At 38.1% G+C, this 24,665-nt stretch overlaps 4 protein-coding genes across 7 annotated transcripts; 1 reads left to right on the plus strand and 3 right to left on the minus strand.

The window, feature by feature from the left end:
- Positions 1-142: 142 nt before the first annotated feature.
- On the minus strand, positions 143-4,924 carry LOC149735888 (dimethylaniline monooxygenase [N-oxide-forming] 2-like). Its single transcript, XM_089879231.1, has 10 exons — positions 4,563-4,924; positions 4,391-4,509; positions 3,873-4,011; positions 3,460-3,645; positions 3,089-3,216; positions 2,881-3,023; positions 1,892-2,106; positions 1,540-1,670; positions 1,117-1,239; positions 143-668 (listed from the first exon to the last, which is right to left on the minus strand). The coding sequence occupies exons 1-10, from the start codon at positions 4,675-4,677 to the stop codon at positions 450-452; spliced, it is 1,518 nt and encodes a 505-aa protein (XP_089735357.1). The 5' UTR covers positions 4,678-4,924; the 3' UTR covers positions 143-449.
- A 435-nt stretch (positions 4,925-5,359) lies between these two features.
- Positions 5,360-10,045, minus strand: LOC149735889 (flavin-containing monooxygenase 5-like). 2 transcript variants are annotated; one of them, XM_089879233.1, is made up of 10 exons: positions 9,839-10,045; positions 9,415-9,533; positions 8,940-9,078; positions 8,538-8,723; positions 8,010-8,137; positions 7,595-7,737; positions 7,080-7,294; positions 6,624-6,754; positions 6,187-6,312; positions 5,360-6,075 (listed from the first exon to the last, which is right to left on the minus strand). In XM_089879233.1, the coding sequence occupies exons 2-10, from the start codon at positions 9,421-9,423 to the stop codon at positions 5,860-5,862; spliced, it is 1,293 nt and encodes a 430-aa protein (XP_089735359.1). In that variant the 5' UTR covers positions 9,424-9,533; positions 9,839-10,045; the 3' UTR covers positions 5,360-5,859. The 2 variants fall into 2 exon arrangements, with proteins under 2 accessions (XP_089735359.1, XP_089735358.1); XM_089879232.1 differs by lacking the exon at positions 9,839-10,045 and adding an exon at positions 9,620-9,828.
- Positions 10,046-10,200: 155 nt separating this feature from the next.
- LOC149735890 (flavin-containing monooxygenase 3-like) lies at positions 10,201-15,409 on the plus strand. The gene is made up of 10 exons (XM_089879230.1): positions 10,201-10,385; positions 10,867-10,985; positions 11,363-11,501; positions 11,733-11,918; positions 12,832-12,959; positions 13,415-13,560; positions 13,809-14,023; positions 14,341-14,468; positions 14,789-14,914; positions 15,154-15,409. The coding sequence occupies exons 1-10, from the start codon at positions 10,274-10,276 to the stop codon at positions 15,370-15,372; spliced, it is 1,518 nt and encodes a 505-aa protein (XP_089735356.1). The 5' UTR covers positions 10,201-10,273; the 3' UTR covers positions 15,373-15,409.
- Positions 15,410-15,654: 245 nt separating this feature from the next.
- Positions 15,655-24,451, minus strand: LOC149735891 (SH3 domain-binding protein 4-like). Of its 3 annotated transcripts, none has more exons than XM_089879202.1 (13): positions 22,612-24,451; positions 21,285-21,478; positions 21,087-21,199; positions 20,171-20,821; positions 19,189-19,918; positions 18,955-19,114; positions 18,485-18,680; positions 17,857-18,402; positions 17,471-17,607; positions 17,113-17,220; positions 16,467-16,648; positions 16,139-16,396; positions 15,655-15,949 (listed from the first exon to the last, which is right to left on the minus strand). In XM_089879202.1, exons 1-13 carry the CDS (start codon positions 22,739-22,741, stop codon positions 15,746-15,748), a joined length of 3,609 nt encoding a protein of 1,202 aa, XP_089735328.1. In that variant the 5' UTR covers positions 22,742-24,451; the 3' UTR covers positions 15,655-15,745. The 3 variants fall into 3 exon arrangements, with proteins under 3 accessions (XP_089735328.1, XP_089735329.1, XP_089735330.1); XM_089879203.1 differs by having other exon boundaries at positions 21,087-21,196; positions 22,612-24,449; XM_089879204.1 differs by lacking the exons at positions 21,285-21,478; positions 22,612-24,451 and having other exon boundaries at positions 20,990-21,111.
- Positions 24,452-24,665: the final 214 nt, after the last annotated feature.

Raw genomic sequence — 24,665 nt, forward strand, 5'->3', positions numbered from 1 at the left:
GCCGCCGCGTCGGCATTTTTTCAGCAGAAAAGTCATTCTATAAGGATGAAGGTGTTTGTCAGAATGCATTCATAAGTCGATTTTTATCTGCTTACGAAAAAAGTTTTATTTGTATGCAAAGCAAATATGCGAACTCACACGTACGAATGTGGAATAAGGGGCCACTGGGTTGGAACAACTGCCGTTAAGTGTCTTGCTAGCACAGATTCTTTAGTTGCAAGCAAATGAAACTCTTCAAACAGACCTCTACATACTGTATAAATGTAACACAAAGGACCACCCGGCTGAAACAGTTTTAGTTTAGTGTAGGCTATTATCTAAGAACACATGCGTCCACAATGGCATCGACGACGAGACTTAACCGTGACTTCTGAGTCCGAGGCATCAGGCGTGCTGATCACCGTACGGCGGATAAAACGCTTATATTTTCTGTGACTGTAAAGGTATTATTATAAATGAAAAAACGCCCATGTCTTCTGCATTGCTTCTAGTGCATACTGTCGGCATTCTGGTTTAGAATTCTTGCCTACTAGTCTATAATGATATGGTAGCAAAGGACCAAAGTAAAAATTAAACGCCAGCCGAGGATCGGTGAAAAGAAGGCGGAGGAATGAAGGCAACACCCCAATCTCATTTGCTATTTCTTCCTGGTATTTGAACAAAGGAACCTATAGTAGAATTAAAAGGAAATGAAATCTCCAAGTGCTGAGAACACAGTTATGTTTCGTTGTATAGAGATAATCTGAACCACTATTTGTTTGTACCAGATATAGTAGGGTGGGGGGAGATGGGACAGCTTTAAACACAAAATATCTAGATATCCTGATCGTATTTTAAACAATTAACAGCGGTCTATGAAAGTCATGAGGACATAGTTTCATATTTCTTTGAATGTTCTTTGTTTACTACCAAATGGGACGAGAAAATAGAGCTAAAAAGTGTCCCATCTTCTCACACACTACTGTATATCAGATTCTCTCTACATTGAGCTATGGAAAAAAACAAACTTAACTAGGAAAAAAACAAATTATGTTTATGAGATTTATAAATTTGCACGGCAGCTTATTTTTACCTAATGTCATACAAACCAGTTTGTTTTTTTTAAACGTCACTTACTCTGAATCGGAAACACCCAAGCTGTTTGAACATCGCCTCCCTACGTGTCGTCCATTCTTCCCTCATGTCTTCAACAGATGGAAGCTTATGTTTTCCACTAAGTACTTGGGTGACGTAGCGTGCCTGGTGAAAAGAAACAATAATCCATGATTCTATGTGGTTGAGGTCTTTTTCGAAGACATTGGGTTTGGCCCATTAGTCAGTAATACTCCGTCCTAAAAGGCGTGTTCGTTTACATTTTTATGCATGCAAAATAGGAATGTGGAAAACTGTTTAAGTCGCCCAAAAGAAGGAATAAATCTAACTTATTAATCCTCGCGTGGCAACGAGAAATTGATATACCACGAATGTTCTGTTTTACACACGTGCTGCCCACTTACGAGTATGTAACTTTGCGGATGTTAGCATGAAAAATGTTTCTACCTGTAACTCCACTATGACATTAGAAGCACCACCGCCCGATGGCAGGCAAGAGCCCACGAAAGTTAAAGTAGAAGGATGCTCAAGATTGAAGGGGAAAATCCATTTATGAAGTCGCATGTCTTCTGGGTTGTCTGCAATATAAGTAGTAACATTATAATAGCCACAATGACTAAACGTAACAAAACTTGTTATCTCTTCGGATACAGTTTACGACGGTAAGATTAATTAAAACAACGAAGAAAAGGGAAGTAGCAGCAAAATGATAGTCGGTAAAGACACTCTGCGTGTAAAAAAACGAGTAATTGTGTCGAAAACTGGTCCTATACAGCTTTAATAGAATCCATAGGCTTACTTGAAAGAATATCTTCGGACAGGAATTCAAGTTTCGGTGTAAACCCAGTTGCTATGACAACCGCATCAACTGTTTCCACTCTTCCGTCAACGAATGTCACGTGATCCTCGCCGAAGCTTTTAACTTCGGGTCGAATCTTTACTTGGCCCGAGTAAGTCTTCAAAGTCAGTTCGTCGTTTATGGTAAACGTGGATCTCGTGTCGGTAGGGCTGTATCTAGAACACATAACACGTAATAGGTTAGAGTAAGTTTTTGTTTATCGTTCTATTTGAAAGTAAACAAAAGGTGTTTACAAAATTTTATAAGACTGTAGTCCTGCGGTTCTATAAAAGAGCGTCGAAACACGATCAAGAAATATGGGATACCATGTTCTAATGGGATTCGAATCTGAAACACTGAACTTTCTCTCTTCAACGAGGACACTAAAGATTATATTATTGAAACAACCATCACCGGATGCGCATGTAGGAAACTACGCCTTAGGCTCACGTATATGCAAATCGTTTACTGGTACTTTGTATACATTTCACCATGCGAGTTTTAATTGTAATGTATACATAGCAGGTTGTGGGAGATAGGACATCGTTTTTTATTCTATTTTATCGTCTAATTTGGTAGTAAACAAAGAACATTTAAGAAATTTTAAAGCCGTATCCTCACGACTTTCGTAGACCGTTGTTAATTGTTTAAAACACTATCAGGATATTTGAATAATATGTGCTAAAGTTGTCCTAACTTCCCCCACTCGCCACTCTACTATACATACCACAATGCTAACATAATAGGTTGTGTGCTAATACCCGCATTAAAGTTGTGATTCACTAAAAAACTAGTTGTGAATTCACTAAAAAAAAAGGTCGTAAATTACAAAGGCATAAAGCTGAGCAAACACAACTGCACATATTTAGCCCATAGGCATGTAAGTTTTTTGGGTTGCCGCGTTATATATTTTACTGTACCAGTTTGCTTAATCACAAACTTTAACCCACTTTGATTTGATGCCAAGGGTTTTGTGATTAAGTCTCGCTTCGACCAAAGATGTAACGAGTTTTTTGACAATCCACGACGGTAAAAAGCTTCGAACTATTATTGAGAAACGACTAGCAAGCCCAAAAGATAGAGGGTTTCCGTTCTAAAGTGAAACACAAATGCCAGTTTAATGCACATCAGTTCAGTACAATATTACTGCATACATACCGTAAAGACGCGAGGTACCACCCAAAACCCACTTCTAGTGCTTAACAGAACATTGCTGGCAACGCTTGAGCAATTTACTGCAATGTCGCATCCAGAATTCCCGGCACCACAAATCAAAACCGCTTTACCTATATATTGTAACCAATTAAATTATAGCAAAGATAAGTACAGTATTGTAGGGTAAGATGGCACACCTTTAGCACATAATATCCAAGTATTGTGTTTTAAACAATTGCCAACGCTCTATGGAAGTTGTATAGAAACGGTTTTATAATGTTTTGAATGTTCTTTGTTTATTACCAAAACGTATAAAAAATGAAATGAAAAGGCATTTCTTCCCGACTTTACTATATAACACAACAGTATTCCACCTTTAAATTCTTCTGCCGACTCGTAGTTACCGCTGTGTAAAACTTTTCCTCGAAACCTGTCCTTCAATCCTGAATATTCTGGCCATTTCTGCTTTGTTTTTCCTCCGGATGCGACGATAACTGCATCAAACTCGATTTCTTTTTCATTGCCGTTGATCAAACTTTTAATTCGCACTATCCAGGACCCTGGAGAAGATTTTAATTTATTATGGTATATTATTGTTAGAATATATCAACTGGTGTATTTATTGGCAGTCATTTGGATGGAACATAATGCACGAATAATGTTATTTCTGCTGAAACGCATTTCTGTTTGAGTAAGAGAATGGTGGCGCCATATTAAAAAAACACAAACCTTTTCTTTGGACTTGATTTTCTATATTTCTTAACGAACGATGATGCTTAAGTTTTACCTGTTTGGGAATAACTGAGCGACTTGTGAACCTCTAAAACCGCCACGTCGAACTCGATGTATCGCTTCAGGTCGAACTTATCAGCGTATAGTTCGAAGTAACGCAAATATTGACGCCATTCTTGGTAAGGCGGCCATTCCTGTATTAAAAAAACGAAGTAAAACTTTTATTGCAATATATCGGCGTCGTGTCACAGTGGTTAGATCACCGCCACTAACTCTAGAAGAACACAGGCTCGAGGGACGACGTTGCTACCATTGTGGGTGTAAGTCCTTGGGCAAGAAACTTAACGAAATTGCTTCAACCTGGCGTTCCTGTATGGGTTGTTTAAATTGGTAGCCATACATAAGCGGACACGATGTGTGCTGTGATAGAGAACATCGGGTGTTATAACGACTATCATTTCCCTGCCAGACGAGGATAAATAAGTTACATCCATCCCTTCAAGTATTTAATACGACAGGCAAATCATATTCACGCTTGACCAATATAGCGAGTGCAAACGTAAATCAAAATACCTTCGGCATCGGGAAGTCTGAAAACGCGGATGCTTCTTTCGATAAATTAGTGATTAACGACTCGTACACTTTGGGAGACAACTTCATTCGAATTCTTTCTTCATTGTTCCAAGTACCGCCTGTTTCAAATGGCGTTAAACTTCTATTATTTGACTTTATTTTGTTTATTTACCCAATCCTGAACACAGCTCGTAACATACTGGAACCAATTGATTATCAAGGCAAGATTTTGTAGCTGCTAAGCCTGCAGGACCGGCACCAATAACACAAATTCGTTTAGGCAACATGCTGCAGCATATAAACAAAGAACTTCTAATGCAACCCGGCTTTGCTAATGACGCTGCGATGCGGTAATATTTTGTTTTGGTCTCAATGCTTATGGTGCGGAACTGTTTCTAAGATTTCTATGGTATCCAATTGCTCTGTTGATGGTCTGGTTCTGATCTATTGTTGCTTGCCCCTTTAGCGGAGACTCAATATGCCATTTTAGGTATAACATGTATCTCACAGAATACAGTAGGCCTGCGTGTAATAAATCCCGACAATCTGAAATTCAGTCTAGTGCCACGAAAACGTAACAAACAAAAATCAAGTCCAACCAACTGGTAAATAAAGAAATATATTTAGCCTTAATAGCATTGTCAGTCTCTTATTTAAATTAAAGATTATATTTATACATGGAAAACAAAACGTTGGTCATCATAGGCTACACTGGTACCGGTAGTTGCAAAACACTTTAATCTAAGATGTAATAGATTTAATTGCTCTGTAATATTATTTAGTCAGTTCATAGATCAGAACCTTGGATATTAAAAATCTAGCCCTACCGTACATATGCGCAATATATTATTTTAAATTTCAAACTATTATACGTCTTTCGGTTCATTTTTCAGCTGACATTATATACATTAAAACAACAGAAAATTAAAACGCGCTGACCATTACAGTATAAAAAGCGTTTATATAACAGAATGCTTGCCGATTTTTTTGCATAGGTTTATTAAATTTACATACACTGTATTGATGATAACTCGCCGTCGATATGCATAAAAACAACGTTTTAAGTTAAAGGTAATCAGGTAAAATAGTGAAAAAACGTTTGCAAAATCTCTGTAAATTATATAAGCCCGAGAAAAATTATAAGCGCTTGCATATTACAATTGGTAAAGATGCAGTTCTTAGAAATGTTTAGTAGGATTGGGAAAGATGAGACACCCTATCGTTCCATTTTCATTTCCCATTTGGTAGTAAACAAAGAACATTCAAAGAATTATAAAACCGTAGCTTCACGACTTCTATAGATTGTTGAAAACATGCTCTGATCCGGATATTCGGATATTATGTGCTAAAGGTGTACTGTTGTCTTACCGCACAGGCTACCATTGAACTTGGTAATATAGTATAGTAAACGATTTGAAATGTATTAGAATTACCACGAACGTGGTATTTGAGAAGAAACAATAATACAGTTATCTAAAGGCAGCCCATGTTCTCGCACTAGCGTTAAGTGCATATTCCCGACATTCTGGTTTAGAATTCTCGCCTACAATCCTGTAATGGTAAGGTAGCAAAGGACCGAAGTAAAAATTGAACGCCAGCCGAGGATCGGTGAAAAGAAGGCGGAAGAATGATGGCAACACCCCGATCTCACCAGCTATTTCTTCCTGGTACTCGAATATAGGGACCTGAGATTAATGCAGTTTAGTAATTTTAATGTCCGGCAAAGTGATTAGTGCGCCTACCCTTAAAGCAGAGGTAATAAGGTAAACAAAAAACTAGAATTTTTTATTTCTTACCTTGAATTTAAAAACTCCCCCAGTTTTCTTGAGCATCTCTTTCCGTTGATCCGACCACATATTCTGCATTCTATCAGCAGAAGGGAGCTTCGTTTTGCCACTCAATACTTGAGTGACGTAGCGTGCCTGGTCAGTAAATAGTAGGGTAGGTGGGGTAAGATGAGACACGTTTACGTTCTTTGTTTTTATTCGATTTTGTGGGGAATAAGAATATTAGAGATTTATCATTGAATCTGAAATAGCGCTGTTATTCGTTAAAAACACGATTAGGAAATATTGGTTTTAGCTAGGTATGCCAATTATACCATTTTACCCCATACAGCACCATACGTATAGAGTCTTATGTTATGTCATCTATTCCTAATTTGATCAAAAACAAAAAAAACTATATATTACAGAAAGCATCAGTCTGTGGTAATATTTAAGTAAAGGCTGACCTGTAATTCGTGTGTGTTGTTAAGAGGGCCACTACCCACTGGCATACAAGAACCCACGAAAGTTAAAGTAGAAGGATGCTCAAGATTGAAGGGGAAAATCCATTTATGAAGTCGGATGTCTTCTGGCTGTTCTGTTAAAGTACAATCTTGTTTAATAGACCTTTATAACCTTTTAAGCCAAACCAGGCCACTTTTGAAAAACATTGACGTATACGAATCTCTTCCCAAATGCCTTTAAAATACTAAAAAAATATTTAAAAAAATCACCAACAGAAAAATGTATATACGGAGCTTTATGTTCAAAAACATCTCCATTAGATACGTTTTTATACAATCAAGTTCGGTGTCAGTTTAAGCGCCATTATTTTAGTCACACAAAGCATGAGAAACTTAGTGCAGCCATAAAAAAAACGATGGAGAAAAAGAAAAATTAAATAAATCAAAAGCAAACTAAACCTGGGATAATATCTTTCGAAAGAAATTCAAATTTTGGCGCGAATCCTGTCGCCATGACAATAAGATCAATCGCCTCCGTTTTTCCATCTACAAATGTCACGTGATCCTCTCCGAAACTTTTAACTTCTGGTCTTACTTTCACCAGACCTGAGTAAATTTTCAGCGGCAATTCGTCGCTGACAGTTACTGTAGCTCTTGGGTTCATGGGACCGAACCTGCAAATTAAAAAGATGTTTTTTAGATTAAAGTATGTTTTTAAATTATATCACTGGAAATAAAGCAACTTATTTTTTATAGTAGGGTGAAGGAAGATGGCACATGTTTTCGTTTTATTTTCTCGTCTCATTTGGTAGTAAACAAATAACATTCAAATATTTATAAAACCGTGTCCTCACAACTCTTATAGACCGTTGTTGATTGTTTAAAACAGGATCAGGGTATTTGGATATTGGGTGTCGTATCTTACTTCACAATACGTACTGGTATTTTCTGTCTACAGAACAAACTATACATACTTGGAACGAATACCAAGAGCCTCATGGTTCATTCTGACTTCAGCCATTCCAATAAACACTTTGTTTATTATCCAACCTGGTACAAAGCTTTGTAGGCCTCTCTTGAACCGATTTGATAACGCCATTAATAGAGGCTTGCCATGCTATATAGAAAAAAAAAACAATTCAGTTAATAGATATAATATAGTTCTGTTGGGTAAGATGGGATATTGTTAGCACCTAAATTCAATATTTTCTGATCGTCCTTAAACGATTAACAGCCTTTTTTAAGAAAAATGGAGGATATACGGTTATATAAACCTGTATTTGTTTATTACTAAACAGGACGAGAAAAGAAAATGAAAAGGTTCTACAGCGAGGCACGTCAAGGGACCTTAGGATTTAGGTCACAGTTGGTTCAATACCCACGACTTACAGTAAATATTCGGGGCACAAGCCAGAATCCATTACGAGTGCTGATGAATACATCCTTGCAGTAAGAGGACGAATCAACTGCCACGTCACAACCCGAGTTACTTGCGCCGATAACGAGAACTGACTTGTCTATAAACAATAAATGACGCATTTTAATTAACCTAAGGATTCAAAGGTATTTGTACTGATCGTATGTATTAGGTTGTGGTAAGATGATCCATGTTTTCATTCCCTTTTATCATCCCATTTGGTATGAAACAAAGAATATTTACATAATTATAAAACCTAAGCCTCGCGACTATAAAAGATCATTGTCAATTGTTGAAATTAGGATTAAAAAATTAAGATATTATCGGCTAAAGGTATTTGATATTACCCCACAATCCTATGCCCGCCACTCTAAAAGGAAGATGTTGGTTGTTAAAAAACGTTTAGAAAACATGGCACATTATGCGCTAAAGGTATAGGAATACACCAAGGGCATATAGAAACTGTGTCCTATCGTGCATCTAACACCACATTATTCTACCTTTAAATTCTTCTGCCGACTCGTAGTTACCGCTGTGTAAAACTTTTCCCCGAAATTTGTCTTCCAATCCTGGATAAGTGACCCAGATCTGTTTCCCTGTTCTTCCGGATGCAACGATCACTGCATCGAATTCTTCTTTTTTCTCTTTTCCAGTCGTCACATCTCTTGTTTGCACAACCCAAGATCCTGTTTAAAAATCGTTTTGTTTTAAACGGACCAAACCAGGACTAATATAAAAAAATACAGAAAATACAGAAAAAATACATTTTTGGTCTCATAACAAAGTGTTATAGAATGACGTGGTCATCAAAGCGTAACAGAGCGATTTCATTGTTTAAAAAAGAAATAGCTGCATATAGCAGTCTGTCTGCGAAATATACTTCCTGGTTAACATGTGCTTACCTGTTTCAATGTAATTTTCTGATTTAACAACTTCCTCAACTGATACATTGAAATGTATGTATCGACGAAGATCGAACTTATCAGCATACAAGTGGAAATACTGGTAATATTGTTGCCACGTTTGGTAAGCGGGCCATTCCTGATATAAAGCAAATTATGTTGCAGTAAACGAAACATACAGCTTAACCCCAAACTGCAGATTTTTTTCGGAAATTCAATTTTTTGACCAGAACTCATTTTTTGCAACCAAATTATAGTAGATAGAACAAAACATGCTTTTAGAAGTTTGTCCAGTATGAAACTGTCTTTCATATTTTTAAATTATTAATGACGTCTCTAAAATCGTGATGATGTCAAATTGTTTTTTATTGTTGAAAAAGTCGAGCTGCCGGCAGCCTTAAGTACGTAGACTGCTTACAATATGCCTGCGGTGATACAATACTTTATTTCTGTGTTAGTTTAGACTAGGTCTTACCTCGGGCATTGGTAAATCGGAAAATGCAGAAGTTTCTTTGGAAACATTCGTAATCAACGTTGAATAAGCTTTTGGACTCAAATTGTTTCGTTTTCTTTCGTTGTTGTTCCAAAGACCGCCTGAATAATACATGACGTAACAGGATATGACGTATCATTCAGTCAGTAACATGTTGACGCGAATATTTTAAGAACATTTAGTTTACCTATTTCGGAAGAAAACTCGTAACAAACTGGTTCCAGACCGTCATCTAAACAAGACTTAACAGAAACTAAGCCAGCAGCACCGGCTCCAATTACACAAACACGTTTTACCATTCTGTATTTAACTACCTACTAGGCAAACACTCTTTATTTGACTCGACAGTATATACACAATATCTGCTCTAAACACAAGCGGTCTGTTTAGCTGCAATTAGTTATACCTCTTGTCTGTTTGAATTGTTTTCAGTTACTGACGTATAGACTTCAGTATTATTTTTGAATGATCAAGCGCTTGTACAGTTTCTGCGTTGTGATCCGAATCACGTACAGTATTTTCTCTCTGTCACTGCTTTTTTCGCTCAGTTTTACAGAACCGCATCACTGAATACGTAAACGTGTACCATCTGCACGATTTTATGCATATCACGGATAAATTCTAAGGTATTTAAACTAGCATATACAATTTATAACTAATTCTTGTTGATACAAATAAAAACGCTACAGTTTTGCCCGATTGAATGCAGCATATTTCAAATACTGTACATACTTCAAAGGTCGCCAGGGGACGTATTGCCTTTTTTCTGCTATTTACACTCTTTGCCTCGTACTTTACTCAGTCTTGAGTTGACTGTGTTGTGGTAAAGAGTTACTTCATCATGGTTAAAAGAGTTTGTGTTGTAGGTGCTGGTCCATCTGGGCTAGTCTCAATTAAATCGTGTCTTGAAAATGGCTTACAACCAGTTTGTTATGAGATGACCAGTAATATAGGTACGTATTTGTAATGCAACTGTGTCTAACCATGAGATTCGCAGTATTTTAAACTCAGCTGTATACAAACTTTTGCTTGGCCAAATCGCTTAGACATAACATATTATAAAGTACGTATGTCTAATTGCCAGATTTACAGTATTTTGTAGTCACTCGTATAGTCGTATACAATGTTGTGTTTAGCCAAATCGCTTAGAAATAACATATGGTTATTCTGGGGAAGTAATATTTATTTCTTAGTAAACGCGTTTGTAACAGTAGCATTAGTAACATATACAGTAGCATGGTACAGGATTTTATTTTTTTACTATCCCATTTGGTAGGAAACAAAGAATATTTAAATAATTCTAAAACCGTAGCCTTGCGACCTAAAAGAGTGAGGTAGTTGTTTAAAACACGACCAGGAAATATTGCATTTAAGACTTAGGTGCTAACGCTATTCCATCATACACTGCTGTACTATATTCAACTTTGTATATAGGTGGATTATGGAACAACGATGAACGCGTCGAAAAGGGTCTATGTCCCAAGGCGTACAAACGATTAACTACAAACATTTGCAAAGAAGTTTCTGCATACACTGATTTCCCCATGCCCAAGGTAACAGTTTAATGCGTGAATGAATAATTGTAACTTGTTTTTGTTCACGCGGCGGGGCAACGATTGTCGTTATGGGTGGTATGTTTCATGCACTTTGTGCCTGTTTACTACATATGTAATAGGGTGGGGACGAGGCCCTTTAGCACATAATATCAAAATATCCTGATCGTGTTTTAAACTATTAACATCGGTCTATAGGAGTCGTACGGATACGGTTTTATAATTCTTTGAATGTTCTTTGTTTACTGCTAAATAGGTTGCGAAAATAGAATCAAAATGTGTCCCATCCCGCCACCCTACTATATGTCACTTGATTAAATCTTACGATATATAGCACTTAGTGCAAATAATAATTATGGAGTTGTATATTTGTGCAGAACTGGCCGCCTTTCTTTAACTGGAAACAATACCTCGAATACTTTCATTCGTACACCTCGCATTTTAAGCTACGTGAATACATTCAGTTTAACGTTAAAGTCAACTCTATTACTGAATCACCAAGTTATGATGAGACAGGTAATGTCTTTAAAATTGTTTGGGTATTTTGTAGCAGCTCTAAAACATTGAATTTAATTCATGTGTTACAACAGCTAAAGGCAAAATAGGTGATTATTACTTGTTTTCTGAAACAAATTCCCAAATAAACGTATGTGTATGTCAGTATGTATTTGCATTTGGATAATATGTGCTAAAAGTGTCCCATCTTGCTCCACGGCACTATATATTAACTTGCATTTTTACAATAAGGGAGCTGGATGGTCCACATTGAGAATCTGGTCACCGGGCAAACCTCAGTTACTGAGTTTGACGCAGTAATGGTGGCCACTGGATCTCAACGAAAGCCAAACTACCCCAGTTATCCCGGAATGAACGATGTTTTTCAAGGACAAACAATTCACGCTGGACATTACGAATCGGCAGAAGATTTTAGAGGTAACATGTTTATTTCTGATTGAATTTGATTGGCGTTGATTTACTGTAAGATTTTTTTATTCCGCTGTGTTATTGAACTAACATAATTACAACGTATACACGCAAAGAACAGTCGTTGTTGAACAATTAGAGCCTAACATTTTCGAGTTAAATTTAAAAATAGTAAACCTACCATTACAGGGATGCACATTACAGAATTTCGAATCCGTGAGATTCGAATCCTATTTTGTTTAATAACGTAATTACACGTCATCTCATATACTATATTAACAATTTTTGAAACTTATTAATTTTGAAAAAAAATATTTTTGTGTTTGTGGGACTTTCAAGAGTAAACGTTTCGTAACGTCTTTTCATAACCTGCTATACGTTTCATGACGCAAAAACTACCCAATAGTACAATTTTTGATCATTTTACAGCTCATGTTCCAACAAGGCGGGTATGAAAGAGTCAATAAACTGACTTATGTGGGTAAAATTATTTTTTCCTATATATATAAAAAGATTCGAAATTCTAGATTCGGAATTCTAGATTCGAAATAAAGTATTCTAGGATATCCTAGAATACCTAATTATTCTGTAATGTGCATCCCTACCTACCAACACCGTAGCAAAGTGTTTAGCGCGCCCAGAGGTATAGTAAATTCAAGTCTCTTTATATAGCTCTGGGCTGAAGCAACCAAGAGGTAATGAATTCAAGTCTCGTCGCTGCTACCATTGTGTTCGTATATGTGTCCTTGGACAAACATTTGGCGGCAATTGCTTCAGTCCAGAGCTGTATAAAACACCCATGTTATAACGACTGTCGTTTTTTGGCCACTCAGGCAAGTAACAATCATTATATACATTACCCGAAAAATAATCAACTGTTTTACAACAGCGACGAATCATTACAATTTTAAATATCTTGTAGGAAAATCTGTCGTGGTCGTAGGGGGTGGCCCTTCTGGGTGTGACTTGGCTGTAGATTGCTCGACTTTTAGTGAAAATGTGTTTCTCAGCTCACGCTCTGGCTTTTACATTATACCACGGGTTTTAACTGTAAGTCATATGAGATGGCGTACAACCTTTATAGAGGTTTTCATATGCATGGGTTTACCATTTTATATGGTTCGTATTTGTTTTTAGGTAAAGAGACTATAAGTCTGTCGTTTTTTACTTAAAAACTTTTATTTTATAGCAGATATATAGTTCACGTAAACCATAGACAACAGTTTCTATAGCGTCTACCTACAAACCTTATAATCCATGTATAATAAAGTGTATGAAACAAAACGCACGTGTTATAACGACTGTCATTTTTCGGTCATACCATAGGATAAAGCAAGTTACATTCATTCATTTATTCATTCATTCAATCCATACATTTAATGCATACCAAGTCCGGTGGAACGGGACGTCATGGGATCTCAAATTTAAGCTAGAGTCGGTGTATTATCTAGTTCTCTCATGAATAGATGTTTCAAAGTTTAGAATTCTTCTTCATTTTTTCGCAGGGTGGGCTACCCCTGCTGATGTCTTCACTCACCTCAAGGTTCCAAATGATGATACAACGTTGGATGCCGTCATGGCTTGTTGGAAAAATGTTTCTAAACATGATCGAAGAAAGAATTAATCATACTGAACTTGGGGTCAAACCAAAGTATATTATATGTTTTTTTTTGTTACACAATAGTATAGGGTGGGGAAGACGGGACACCTTTAGCACATAACGTCCAAATATTTTGAATAAGTTTCAAACAACTCACAAAGGTCTATGGGAATCGTGAGGATACGGTTTTATAATACTTAACGGCGATTTTTCCAACCCAGTTGTCACTAATGGGTCGTCCAAATTGTCAATCATTTTATACAGAACAGCTTGCTAAACTTAATGAACATTTATTACAGACACAACGTAGAAAGTCTCCTACGTCGCATTACAATAACTGACGAGCTACCTCTGCTGATATACTCGGGACGAGTAAAGACCAGACCTGATATAGAAAAGTTTGGGAAAAACTCCGTTACTTTTGTTGATGGTAGAACGTCTAAAGCGGACGTCGTTGTCTTAGGAACAGGCTACCGACCGAGTTACGATTTCCTCTCGCCATGTATCATACCAGGTAAATCAGTTTGGTAAAAACGTAATCGTTTTATTTATTTTCAACGTCATTTTTTCTCTTTTGTTTTGCAAACATATTAGTTCACAAAATGTTTGTACTTTTCTTATAAACCCCTTCTATTCGCTGTTTTAATTAGGTTGGTCTTCGTTACTGCATAAGCAAAGCTAAATAAATTTGATATAGGTTATGTAAACGCTTTGCCTATATATGTTTTTTAACTATCTCATGTACTTTGTTTGGCACTGCATAACAATACCTTTTACTATCGTTAGGTCCAACCATTTTAATAATACACAATACTTATTTTTGCATCTCAGAAAAACTTGAAGACGTGAGGTTATATGAGTGGATTTTTCCGTTTAATCTCAAACACCCATCCACGTTAAGTTTTATTGGATTAGTCTTAGAAGATACGGGCGCTGCTAACTCTTCTGCTGACTTACAGGTTGTAAAATTATAGACCATGTGTTAACATTGAAATATTTTCGTTATATAGGTTGGGGTAAGATGCATGGTCCTTTTGATTTATCGTCTTATTTAAAAGAAAACAAAGTATATATACAGAACTATTTACCCGTATCCCCACGACTCTAAAAGAACGTTGTTGATTGCTGAATACTCGAATAGGAAATATAAAGCAGTATTTGTTAATAGAGCGCTTTTTAACCCAGAGTCCTAAAGCTACCAAGGGCTCTTATTGGCACTGCTCTGTTCAATGTTTTCTAAAACTATTATTCAACGTAAATCTGTAATTTTTACTTCCAGAGTCGCTTTGTGGCTAAGGTACTTTCTGGTAAGATGAAGTTAGACTCGGTAGATCAAATGAAAAGAGATTGGAACAACGAACGTCAAGCAATGCTTAGTGCTACTGGTGGTATATTTGTGCCTCGGGTTAGTATTATATATGTTAGTTATAAACTACAACATTTTAAATTATTTTACCGTTTTTGCTTAATTGGTCTATTACCTTGTCACCCATACATTACAAAAATGATAAGCCGAAAAATAATTACATATAAAATGTAAAGGGCCTGAGGTTTATGAAACAGCACACCATTATTATATATAACAATTGTCGATTGTCGTTTCCCGCGTGGATAAATAAGTTTTATTTCATTCATTTATTATAGGGACCTCTCAACGTTTACCAGGAGCAGTTAGCACGAAAGATGGGGGTGTTGCCTTCATTCCTCCGCCTTCTTTTCACCGATCCTCGGCTGGCGTTCAATTTTTACTTCGGTCCCATTCTACCTTATCATTACAGGATTGTAGGCGACAATTCTAAACCAGAATGTCGGGAATATGCACTGAATGCAGTAAGCAACATCTGGAACGGTTTAAGACAGTAACAAAACCGACCTCAAATAAATAGTAAAATCATAAAAATCGACTTTTGAACGGTATGCCATTCATTCGACTTGTTATTGTGACGAAAAGTTTACAAGCACGTTTTTAAAAAAAGCGGGATTGTGACGTCACAGATCCGCTTGGACAAAATTGCGCGCTGATTTAGATTACAACACGTGCTTGTACTGTTTAGAGTAGTTTTACCTCACAACTGTATAGTTTGGCAGTGTTTTCAGTTAGAACCGGTCGCTGCACATTATGCATTAGATTAGACACACTAGAAGTTTGATTTACGATTTATTGGCAAAATAGCTGGACTGAATTGCACTTGAATAGAAAAGAAAATAAAGAAACATATTTAAAACAAGGTTTCTGCTATAACCGCGTGTCATAATTGCGGAGACTATCAACAGCTAGCACAAGTATAACGCAACTGGTTAAATACGGCCAATTTCTGTTAGGTGAGTCTTTTAAAGTTTCAGTAGCTTGAAATAAAGTGAGCAGAGCTGCTCTGTGGTCGTCGCCGAATCTGTCATGCCAACGACTGAGAAAACTCAACGCAGGTTTCCAAGTCGCTTGCTGCAAAACAAGTCATTTAACATCTATACAGCACATTTATTAATAATGTTAGAAATATTAAATAATAAAACATCTGGAGCAATTTGCGTATAATAAAGGTAGCCTATGATTTTGATTGCAGAATATAGTCGTTATAACACGGGTTAAGACTTTGGTTATGTAATATAAAGGAACTAAATAGGAACCTACCTGTTTAATAGTGATGCCGTTAGCTTCATGTGAACTAATTTCCCTGGATTCGCTGAACAATACAACGTCTTCATCCTGCAAGTCACCGACTAATAATGCCGCTAGCTCTTGCCATCTTGGTGACATTTCAACTGCACAAGACAGAACGCAGAACCGAGTCACAAGTTCCACAGCCAAGTCGTAATGCTCCATGTACAAAAGAGCTCGAACCAATTCCTGATTAAAGCTTCGTTTCTTTGGACATTTATCACAGTATTTCTGCAAAGGTAAGTTTGTCAGTTTTCTGTTTGATTATAGTTTAAAACTTTGTATAAAAATAGCTACATACCCTGAATTTTCCGAGGTAGAACAGCGCATTTGAATGTCTTACGGGTGAAACCCGCTTGTTCTGTATTTCGTTCAACGCATAGCGCTCGCCGAACCGCAGTAGTGTTGCTAGGGACAACCAGTCAGTCACGTGACGTGCTAACTTATCCACCAAGACAGAATATGTTGCCGTGAGATGAGGTACTAGAAAAGTAATGTTATACTTTAAAAAATCATGGTTCTCTTTAGGTTATATGCCCAAGGTGTTACCTTTAATTGGTGCTTTAGCCTGTTACTTTGTATAGCCTACTCAGATTATGCACTTTGGGTATCACAATTGATTTCAAAACATACATGCATACCCATGTTAGGCGCTTATAGCTGTATAAATTTGTTTTGGGCAGTATGTAGTTACACCACCAGTTGAATTATTACTCACTTCTAGTTTATTGTTGGTTACAGCGATGACTAATTCGCGGTCATATGTGGTATAGATACATGACTCATAGTAACACGCTAAAAAGCAACCCTGTTTTGCATAAACTAGTTTATACTTCTACGTGTATATTTACACCAGCAAAAAGACAAGAACTTAATATTACAGAAACCATTTTGACTGCTGAGTGCTGTACTTCTTTAATTAAAACCGAAATCGTTTCGTAACTTACTTGGTTCAATGATTGCTTCAATTATATTTCCACACGTTACTCTAACTTCTGGCCAGTGGCAGTAGTCGTCAAATTCCAACATAGTAGCGTTACTTTTCTGAAGTAAACCTGATCAAATTTTTGGTTATTTAATACGTGAAAAACTGTTGAAAGCATACAGCCCAACTAAACCAAGCCTTTGCTTATTATTTATTTCATCGCCCAATTCGATAGCCAACGTTGCATATATCATAAACTTTCCGTATCACAATACCCGCTGCACAATTTATACACAATTCACTTTCTTTGTTGTGTATGACTGTGGAGCGGGCACAGGGGCCCTGGTAAATTTGAATACAGAGATAAAAGAACCACTTACCGACTTTGTGGCATGAGTAAGCCACCCACCAGTCCTTGTAATGAACGCTACCGTGACTCCAAATAGCTTGGGAACTCAAAACTGGCATGTAGTCTCCAATACTGTACTGTAATATGTGCGATGGTACGGTTGGGTGCCTGTGTCAAGGACATGCATGTATTAGTATAGTGCTGTGGGTTAGAGGGGTGCCGTTAGCACCTAAACCCATATTTTCTGATTGTGTTTTAACAATCAACAACATTCCTTGATCGACGAGCTATACGGTAATATGGTTTTGAATTTTTTTTTGCTGCCAAATAGAACGAGAACAGGGCATGTAAAGATACCCCTATATATCAATTACTACTGTAGTACAATGGGACTGTATTTGGTGAACATAATCTTACCTTTTTCGGTACCTGGACCGCAAAGCAACCGCTAGTTTGACTCCACAGACCGTTCTGTCACTTCCGGGAATATGGGCCGACCTGTTGAATAATATGTCCGCTTCCTGTAGCGCCATTGCCCATTGGTGTGTCTGTTCGACGTTAGACGAGGCCACACGTAATTCGGGTAACGTTTCCGAACGCGATATTTGCCTTGTTATTATAGGCGATGTAATTCTCGGAGAAGCGAACTTCTTTTCGGTCGGGACCTTCATCTTGATTCGGCGGACTGTTCCGTCTTCTTCTCCGGTCAAAGTGACAGCAAGAACTCGATCTGTTTTGCTGTTGTTTCGGGGACGAAGGGTCTCGTTTTTCACGCTTTGCAATAGCACAAATACTTTGTTCACTCTTGAATTTGTTCGCAGTTCTTTTAGGCTAATAATATCATCATCTTGATTTGTGTCCACTTTTAGCAACGAGGAATTGCTGAGTTTGAACCTTAAACGAAATCCTTGCGCTTTTCGTATTTGCATGGTGTAAGAAGCCCACAGTCTTAGCGTAAAGTCTCTGTAGATTATACATATTCTGTTAACACAGGTACTGCGCCCTACTACACCGCCTTTAATGTGGTTAAATATAAAAAACTTACGTTTCGTGCCAGACTCTTAATGTAGGTGGGCAGAAACCTGAACAAGACACCGACACGCAACAAGTACTCTTCATATAAGTCTGTTTTGGCCCGTATATTCCAATGTGATATGTTTGGCCTAGACGGTCCCATGAAAAAGGCGCCGCGGTTATTCCTTGCTCGACTTTTACAACAGGAACGGCGTATATTTGACAACCTAGGGAATTGAAACGTTTTATTGGTTTTGCTCGTACACTATATAGTAGGGTGAGAGAAGACGGGACATCTTTTCACCCCATTTTCTCGTCCCATTACGTATAGTAAACAAAGAACATTCAACGAATTATAAAACCGTATCCTCATGACTTCTATAGATTGTTGTTAGTTGTTTAAAACGCGATCAGGATATTTGGATATCATGTGCTAAAGGTACACTGTATTCCCCAACCTTACTTTATGTCTATCTAAAGTAGAGGTATGTAATTGTTTACCGGTTGGGGTGTTTTTCAATGCGGATGTGTCAAGTGTGGCCTGGAGTGTGTTGCCGTAATAATAACAGCTCTCAGCTTCATGGAACGGTCCGTTGCGCATTTCACCTTGCAAGCATGTAAACCCAACTTTGCTTGTTGGTGTTTCAGACAACTCGTACATCTAAAAATACAATAAGTTAGATTATAACTCGAATTAAAGTAGTCACAGAATGTATGGCGTTGTTAGTTACTTACATCGGATTGTGGTAGCGCTGTACTGACCCCCATTTGCAAAACTACTCCGTTTTTAAGAGACTCTTTATCAGCAAGGTTGATTCTGACGGCTGGACCAGCGACCTCATATCTTATAGGAACGTGTATAGCATGTTGATCTTCCCGCTTAGGATTTAGGACGGTCATGTGCGGTGCGTCTTCCAACGTAATAGCTATCCTCCCATCTGTTCTGTTACTCTCAGGACATTTACTATCTCGTAGTCTGGGTGTTGGGGGTGTCGCAACGCTGGTCGATTTTGAAAATCGCCGCCTCATAACGGACTTGTCTTTCATTGGATTTTTTGGGCTTCTCATACTTTCAGATTTTCTTTTATCGAAGCAGAATTTGCAGTCAGTTTGAGCTGGTTTGGTGGCGCTTATATGAAGAGATATGTCCGTGCCTGGAACTAAAACCACACCCCCTGCCGAGCCGACCTCGCTGAACACCGGGCCTTCATAGCTGTTTGCCGATTTCACGCATTTCTCAACGACTTGTTGTCGCACAGGAGATTTCGGAATCACTTTAATGGGTGGTTCGTCGCATGTTAGGTCCTCGAACGACTTGTAAAAGCTTTCGTTAATTGGCTTAGTCCTATCAGGGCTACCCGGTGTGGCCAAGGAGATAAAACTTTGACCGTTGATTGAAATTAAGTCGAACCCATCTTTGGACGGTGTTGTAGGTGTGGTGGGTTTGCTGGTTGATCCTCGCTTACTGTAAAGTACAACTTTTAAACTTATGCTAAAGAAATACTCATATTATAATAATAGTGTGAGTGTGAAAGAGATCTTGCGTTTTATTTTTGTGTTCTCGGTCCTTTAAGAGTAAAAAACGAACGCTAAAATGTCTACTTAACACTTATAACACATGCACCCCGCGACAGCAACATAAACATACTTTAGTGTTAATTCATTTACGGGGAGAATAAAATCTATATAGTCTTATGATAAACGGTAATGTACTCACATATGTTTGAATATCCTTGTTGTGCTATTCAATGCTTTCTTTAGTGAGCCTCTGCTACCTGTTGAACGTTGCGAAGAAAGTGTCGCGTTTCTGGATCGCATGTCGTTTACGTTTTGCTCCGAAAACGACCTTGACAGCCTCCCTCGGTTTGACAGTATTGACGGTCGGGGACGGTGTGTGCATGAAGCCGGGTAAATGACATCGTTTTCTTCACTATAACTCGAAGAAGAGATCGAAGCGTCCGACTTAACGGAAATTGCCGAAACGTCTGAACCGTCGAACAAGGATGGAGCCGAAGAAGGAATGAAATTGTCGTCGAAACCGGACGTGGAGGTGGACGTTGATAATGCGTCTCCTGACTTAAAAAGTAAAAGGTTCGGTGGTATTGGTTTTCTTTCTCTCCAAGACAATCTCATTTCTTCACAATGAGTTTGTTTAACTTTGTATTCGACTAATTCTTTTGCTGCAATAGCACAGTCTTCACTTTCTACGCCTGGATAAATAGGCTGTGTCATCTCTCCAAAACTCTTACACGTCGGGCTGGGAAAGGAGTGCGTCTCTTCATTCGAATACTGCCGGCAACGGTTGCTCAATTCAAACACGAGCCTCGCAGGAATAAATCCAATATTTTGACCGTCGTGGGCGTACCACCTATGAAATATATACAAATCATACACACATCCAATGTTCTGCTATGTCGAACGCACACACAAATCAAAATACATATATTCCGATTACTAATTTCCGGTACCAGCAGCGTCGACCGCGCGTAACAACAAAGAGTTAGAATTCTACAGACAAACGTAACATCTTTATCACCTCGACTGTCGATTTGTACAGTCAGTGCCAGCCGATTCGTACAGCAAACAACATGTGTTTGATCACCATAAGTGTCAGTCCATATAAAAGTACCTACCACTCGCCACTTTCTTGGTCAAGCAGATGAAGTCTGTCGCCCTTGGTAAACGATAAACAGGCAAAGTCGTAAGCCGTGAAGCTTTCTTTTGCGACGACCACGTTTCTGTTCTGCTTGAAAAACAACGTTTAGTTACACCTGGCTGCTTTTGGGGCTCATATGCTAAACCCAGTATTTTCTATCTACAAGCGTATTTACCTCCAATTTCTGTTGGATGCTTGTCGCTAACACAGTAAAACACGAACTACCATCCAAACAATTCGATTGGTAAAAGTTTACAACACAGGAGAGCCAGTCTAAGTCTGTGACGTCATTTGCAGCGCAGTTCGAACCGATGACGTAATGAGCTACTGTGCCATCGTTTTCTTTTACAGTCAGCATGTATGTGTCATCTGTAAATGCGGGGGAAGAAGTTTAAAATATATATATACAATAACACTCACAAAGTATAACGATCGAAAGCTGTAGGTACTTTCATATAATGTATTTTAGCTGCACCAAACTCTATAGCACCATAGCTTTATTAATAACTGAGTACTTCAGCGTACTCCGCAGTCCAAACACGATATTCTGTTGTTATAAGTCGGTCGCTGCACCAGCGAAGCCAAGTTATCGATCGATCGGAAATAGAAACCATCACCAGTGTAAACACAACAATACACACAGCTTTACACGACTCCCCGGCACGTCTATTCGGACCAAGTTAATTTGTTTTACATACACTGACTTGACATGTAAATTTCAGAAGCTACAGTTGTTAAATGACTTGTGTCGACTGACGCTACCTCTCAAGATGTTTAATTTGGTTCTTAAAACTCCTACGAGCTTACAGGCTGAGAGCTTCGAACTCAACACGGCGTAATTAGTTTCTTTACGGAGCCGGATTATGTTATTTGTACGAACACAACTAATAAGGCGACCACTTGGTGCGAGCATGGGATTTAAAAGGCACGGCTACAGGTCGTTTTTTCAAATGTCCGTGTTTAACCTGCGCCTGAAAACAAACAAGTCCGTTTTCCTATCCTTCATATTTTAGCTTGGCAGCTATAAATAGGAAATTAATCATATTCAGAAGCGGCGACTGTTGTATATGCAGGTGATGGGATATCCCTGACCTTAAAACAATTAAATTTGACTTACTACCAGAACTAGTGTAACTTTAAGCGTCAACAAGCCAAAACTGCGACTTAATCCCGCCTTTAGGTATCATTAACACATCTGCCGTTAATGCTAACCGTTATAAACATTCAATAATCATCGCATTTTTGAAAATAGATTTAACGACTGTCGTTTTATACTTATATATAGACACAAAGTAAATAAAGTACATTAAACAAATTATATAACCGTATACCCTTACGACTCCAATAGACTATTGGTAATTGTTTAAAACACGGTTAGGATATTTGGATATTATGTGCTACGGTTAGGATATTTGGATATTAAGGTGTTCCATCTTCACCCAGGGTACTATATATGTGCTGTTGTTATCAGGCATATTGTAGATTGTACACATACTACTAACCTGTATTGTTTAATGTCCATACCAAGAAACCTCCAATAGCAGCGTCCTTACATAAGTATTCTGATGCCTCCTTTTCTAAACAGCCATGGTACCAGTTGGCAACCAAAGTACATTTCTCGTACAGTTTCATTTTGTCCAGGCACAGAACAGCATAAATGTTTAACAAGCCGGCGAAGTAATATCTTCAATAATTTATTCTCTCAACAACTCTATGAGCAGGATAATATATTAATTTTAGCGCACAAATAAAACGCCTGTGGAAATACCCTTTGTGTTACATCATTTTCACTTCAAACTCGACTCCTTTCTGGTTATTTAAGACTGGAAATATTTCTACGTTTAGGTGGAAATACCCGCAGTTTTTTTCATGGCTCTCTGACGCGTTTAATGTATCCTCACGCATCACTAATTGCTCTGAAACATTATACCTCTCTATCCATCATTTGCAGCTATCCAGCACTTCTAATTTAAGCCGGCCACTTGCACGCACATGCTAACATTTGACAGATGGATAATGCGACCATCCAGCTGTAACGAATAGCCATTCTACGTTATTTATTTATATGTTATAAGTACCGGTATCTCGTTCTCTCGACTGGCAGTACAATATGTAGTAGTAACGTGGTTTCGACCGTTATATAACCCAATTCTTATCTGAGAACAAGATTCACCTTTAAAATGCATGTTATCACGCTTAGGATAACATTGTTCGATCTTGAGTGACCTTTTTATGTCTTAGATAAGCAAGCACCTTACACACACCTCACTTGACTCACAGAACCAGTTTAGAGCATCAGTCATTGTTTTTCCATTGCGCTACCACGGCCAACGACAACGACACAATTAGAAAAGGAAAACTGAGAGATAAGCTTACTTGTAATATCAACTACAGTGTTAGGTGACACCTAAACACGCCACTAATTTTACTCTTCAATCGCTCTCATATTACTTGACATTCTAAACTTGAGCTACTCGAAAAGTAAAACAGGAAATCTCAGTTACAATGACTTAACGCGACGTGGGAGAGAAAATTAAGCAATTACAAGACATCTCTTGAGATCTAAGAGCCCTCTCTTCTCTAGCTTTTACCAAACATTATTTCGTTGCCAGGTGTGCCGCTCAAGGCCCACACCGCGTGATATATGGTACGCAGTGGTCACGGTTCTGCTGCAAAAGTTCGAGATATGTTGTTGCAGTGTGGTTTTGCTCGGCTGCAGTTTCGAACCCAATCAACTGTGTCTAGGTTCAACATGATATAGTCTGCGTTATGTATTATTCATGTGTTTTAGCCCGTGGCGATTGATACCATAAACACGGCACCGCAGGACAGCCCAACATTTCGGGTAACTCAAGGATTAATTAAAATCTAGTTTTTCGATCTATGATTATGCAAAAAAACAAACAACGAAAAGTGATAGACATATTTCTAAAATAGTTCACTCTTTAAGACAACGTTTTAGCGCACAGTTAATTTCCCATTGCATTGTTTTATAGCATGACATAATAAAATTGCAATACCTGTCTTTTAATATCTAGTTAATTGCTGCATTAATCTCCTTGTTTTACATACTTGGCCTTTTTCGGGCGACACCTAATTTCGCTATAAACGAAATCTACATTTAAGCGAGAATTCTGCACGGTCATACGTAATGACCATACCGTTTAGTCACGTAAACCAGGTTGCAGCTAAAAAAGCAAATTTGCTGAGACGCTGTTTTCGCCTTGGCATCGTTTTTCATTGACTCGAACCATACTCGCTGTCTTTTTGCGGCTTTAACGAGGCTCATACCCGCTGAGCATAACCGTTTCTACCTTTAGGGCAGTCTATAGCGTACTTTCGCAAACCAACCGACGCTGGTTTAGTTTCGTACCCGTAAGTAAAACCTGTCGCCCCGACAAAGGATTTACAGATTAGTGTTAAACGACCAGCCATTCGCTTGCAGCTATTTTCTTTGCAACTTGTTACAGTTCTTTGTTAGCGTGTCCGCCCGCTTAACAAAGCAACAAAAACAACCTATGGTCTAATTGCACGTCCTCTGCGCGATAATTGTTTG

This window comes from Ciona robusta, chromosome 5 (genome assembly GCF_009617815.1).
Source record: "Ciona robusta chromosome 5, ASM961781v2".
NCBI lineage: Eukaryota > Metazoa > Chordata > Ascidiacea > Phlebobranchia > Cionidae > Ciona > Ciona robusta.

What these genes read in the sequence shown, in the direction of transcription:
- LOC149735890 (XM_089879230.1), top strand. Translation starts at nt 10,274, where the DNA reads ATGGTTAAAAGAGTTTGTGTTGTAGGTGCTGGTCCATCTGGGCTAGTC. An exon ending in TTATACCACGGGTTTTAACT is followed by an intron (nt 12,960 to 13,414) that starts GTAAGTCATATG and finishes ATTTTTTCGCAG; the next exon opens with GGTGGGCTACCCCTGCTGAT. An exon ending in GTGGTATATTTGTGCCTCGG is followed by an intron (nt 14,915 to 15,153) that starts GTTAGTATTATA and finishes CATTTATTATAG; the next exon opens with GGACCTCTCAACGTTTACCA.
- LOC149735891 (XM_089879202.1), bottom strand. Translation starts at nt 22,741, where the DNA reads ATGAAACTGTACGAGAAATGTACTTTGGTTGCCAACTGGTACCATGGC. An exon ending in GACCAAGAAAGTGGCGAGTG is followed by an intron (nt 20,822 to 21,086) that starts GTAGGTACTTTT and finishes TATATTTCATAG; the next exon opens with GTGGTACGCCCACGACGGTC. An exon ending in TCTACCTCGGAAAATTCAGG is followed by an intron (nt 16,397 to 16,466) that starts GTATGTAGCTAT and finishes TTACCTTTGCAG; the next exon opens with AAATACTGTGATAAATGTCC.
- LOC149735889 (XM_089879232.1), bottom strand. Translation starts at nt 9,731, where the DNA reads ATGGTAAAACGTGTTTGTGTAATTGGAGCCGGTGCTGCTGGCTTAGTT. An exon ending in CGAGTTTTCTTCCGAAATAG is followed by an intron (nt 9,534 to 9,619) that starts GTAAACTAAATG and finishes TGTATTATTCAG; the next exon opens with GCGGTCTTTGGAACAACAAC. An exon ending in AGAAAATTACATTGAAACAG is followed by an intron (nt 8,724 to 8,939) that starts GTAAGCACATGT and finishes ATTTTTAAACAG; the next exon opens with GATCTTGGGTTGTGCAAACA.
- LOC149735888 (XM_089879231.1), bottom strand. Translation starts at nt 4,677, where the DNA reads ATGTTGCCTAAACGAATTTGTGTTATTGGTGCCGGTCCTGCAGGCTTA. An exon ending in ACCCTTGGCATCAAATCAAA is followed by an intron (nt 2,107 to 2,880) that starts GTGGGTTAAAGT and finishes TATGTGTTCTAG; the next exon opens with ATACAGCCCTACCGACACGA. An exon ending in GTCCGAAGATATTCTTTCAA is followed by an intron (nt 1,671 to 1,891) that starts GTAAGCCTATGG and finishes CTTATATTGCAG; the next exon opens with ACAACCCAGAAGACATGCGA.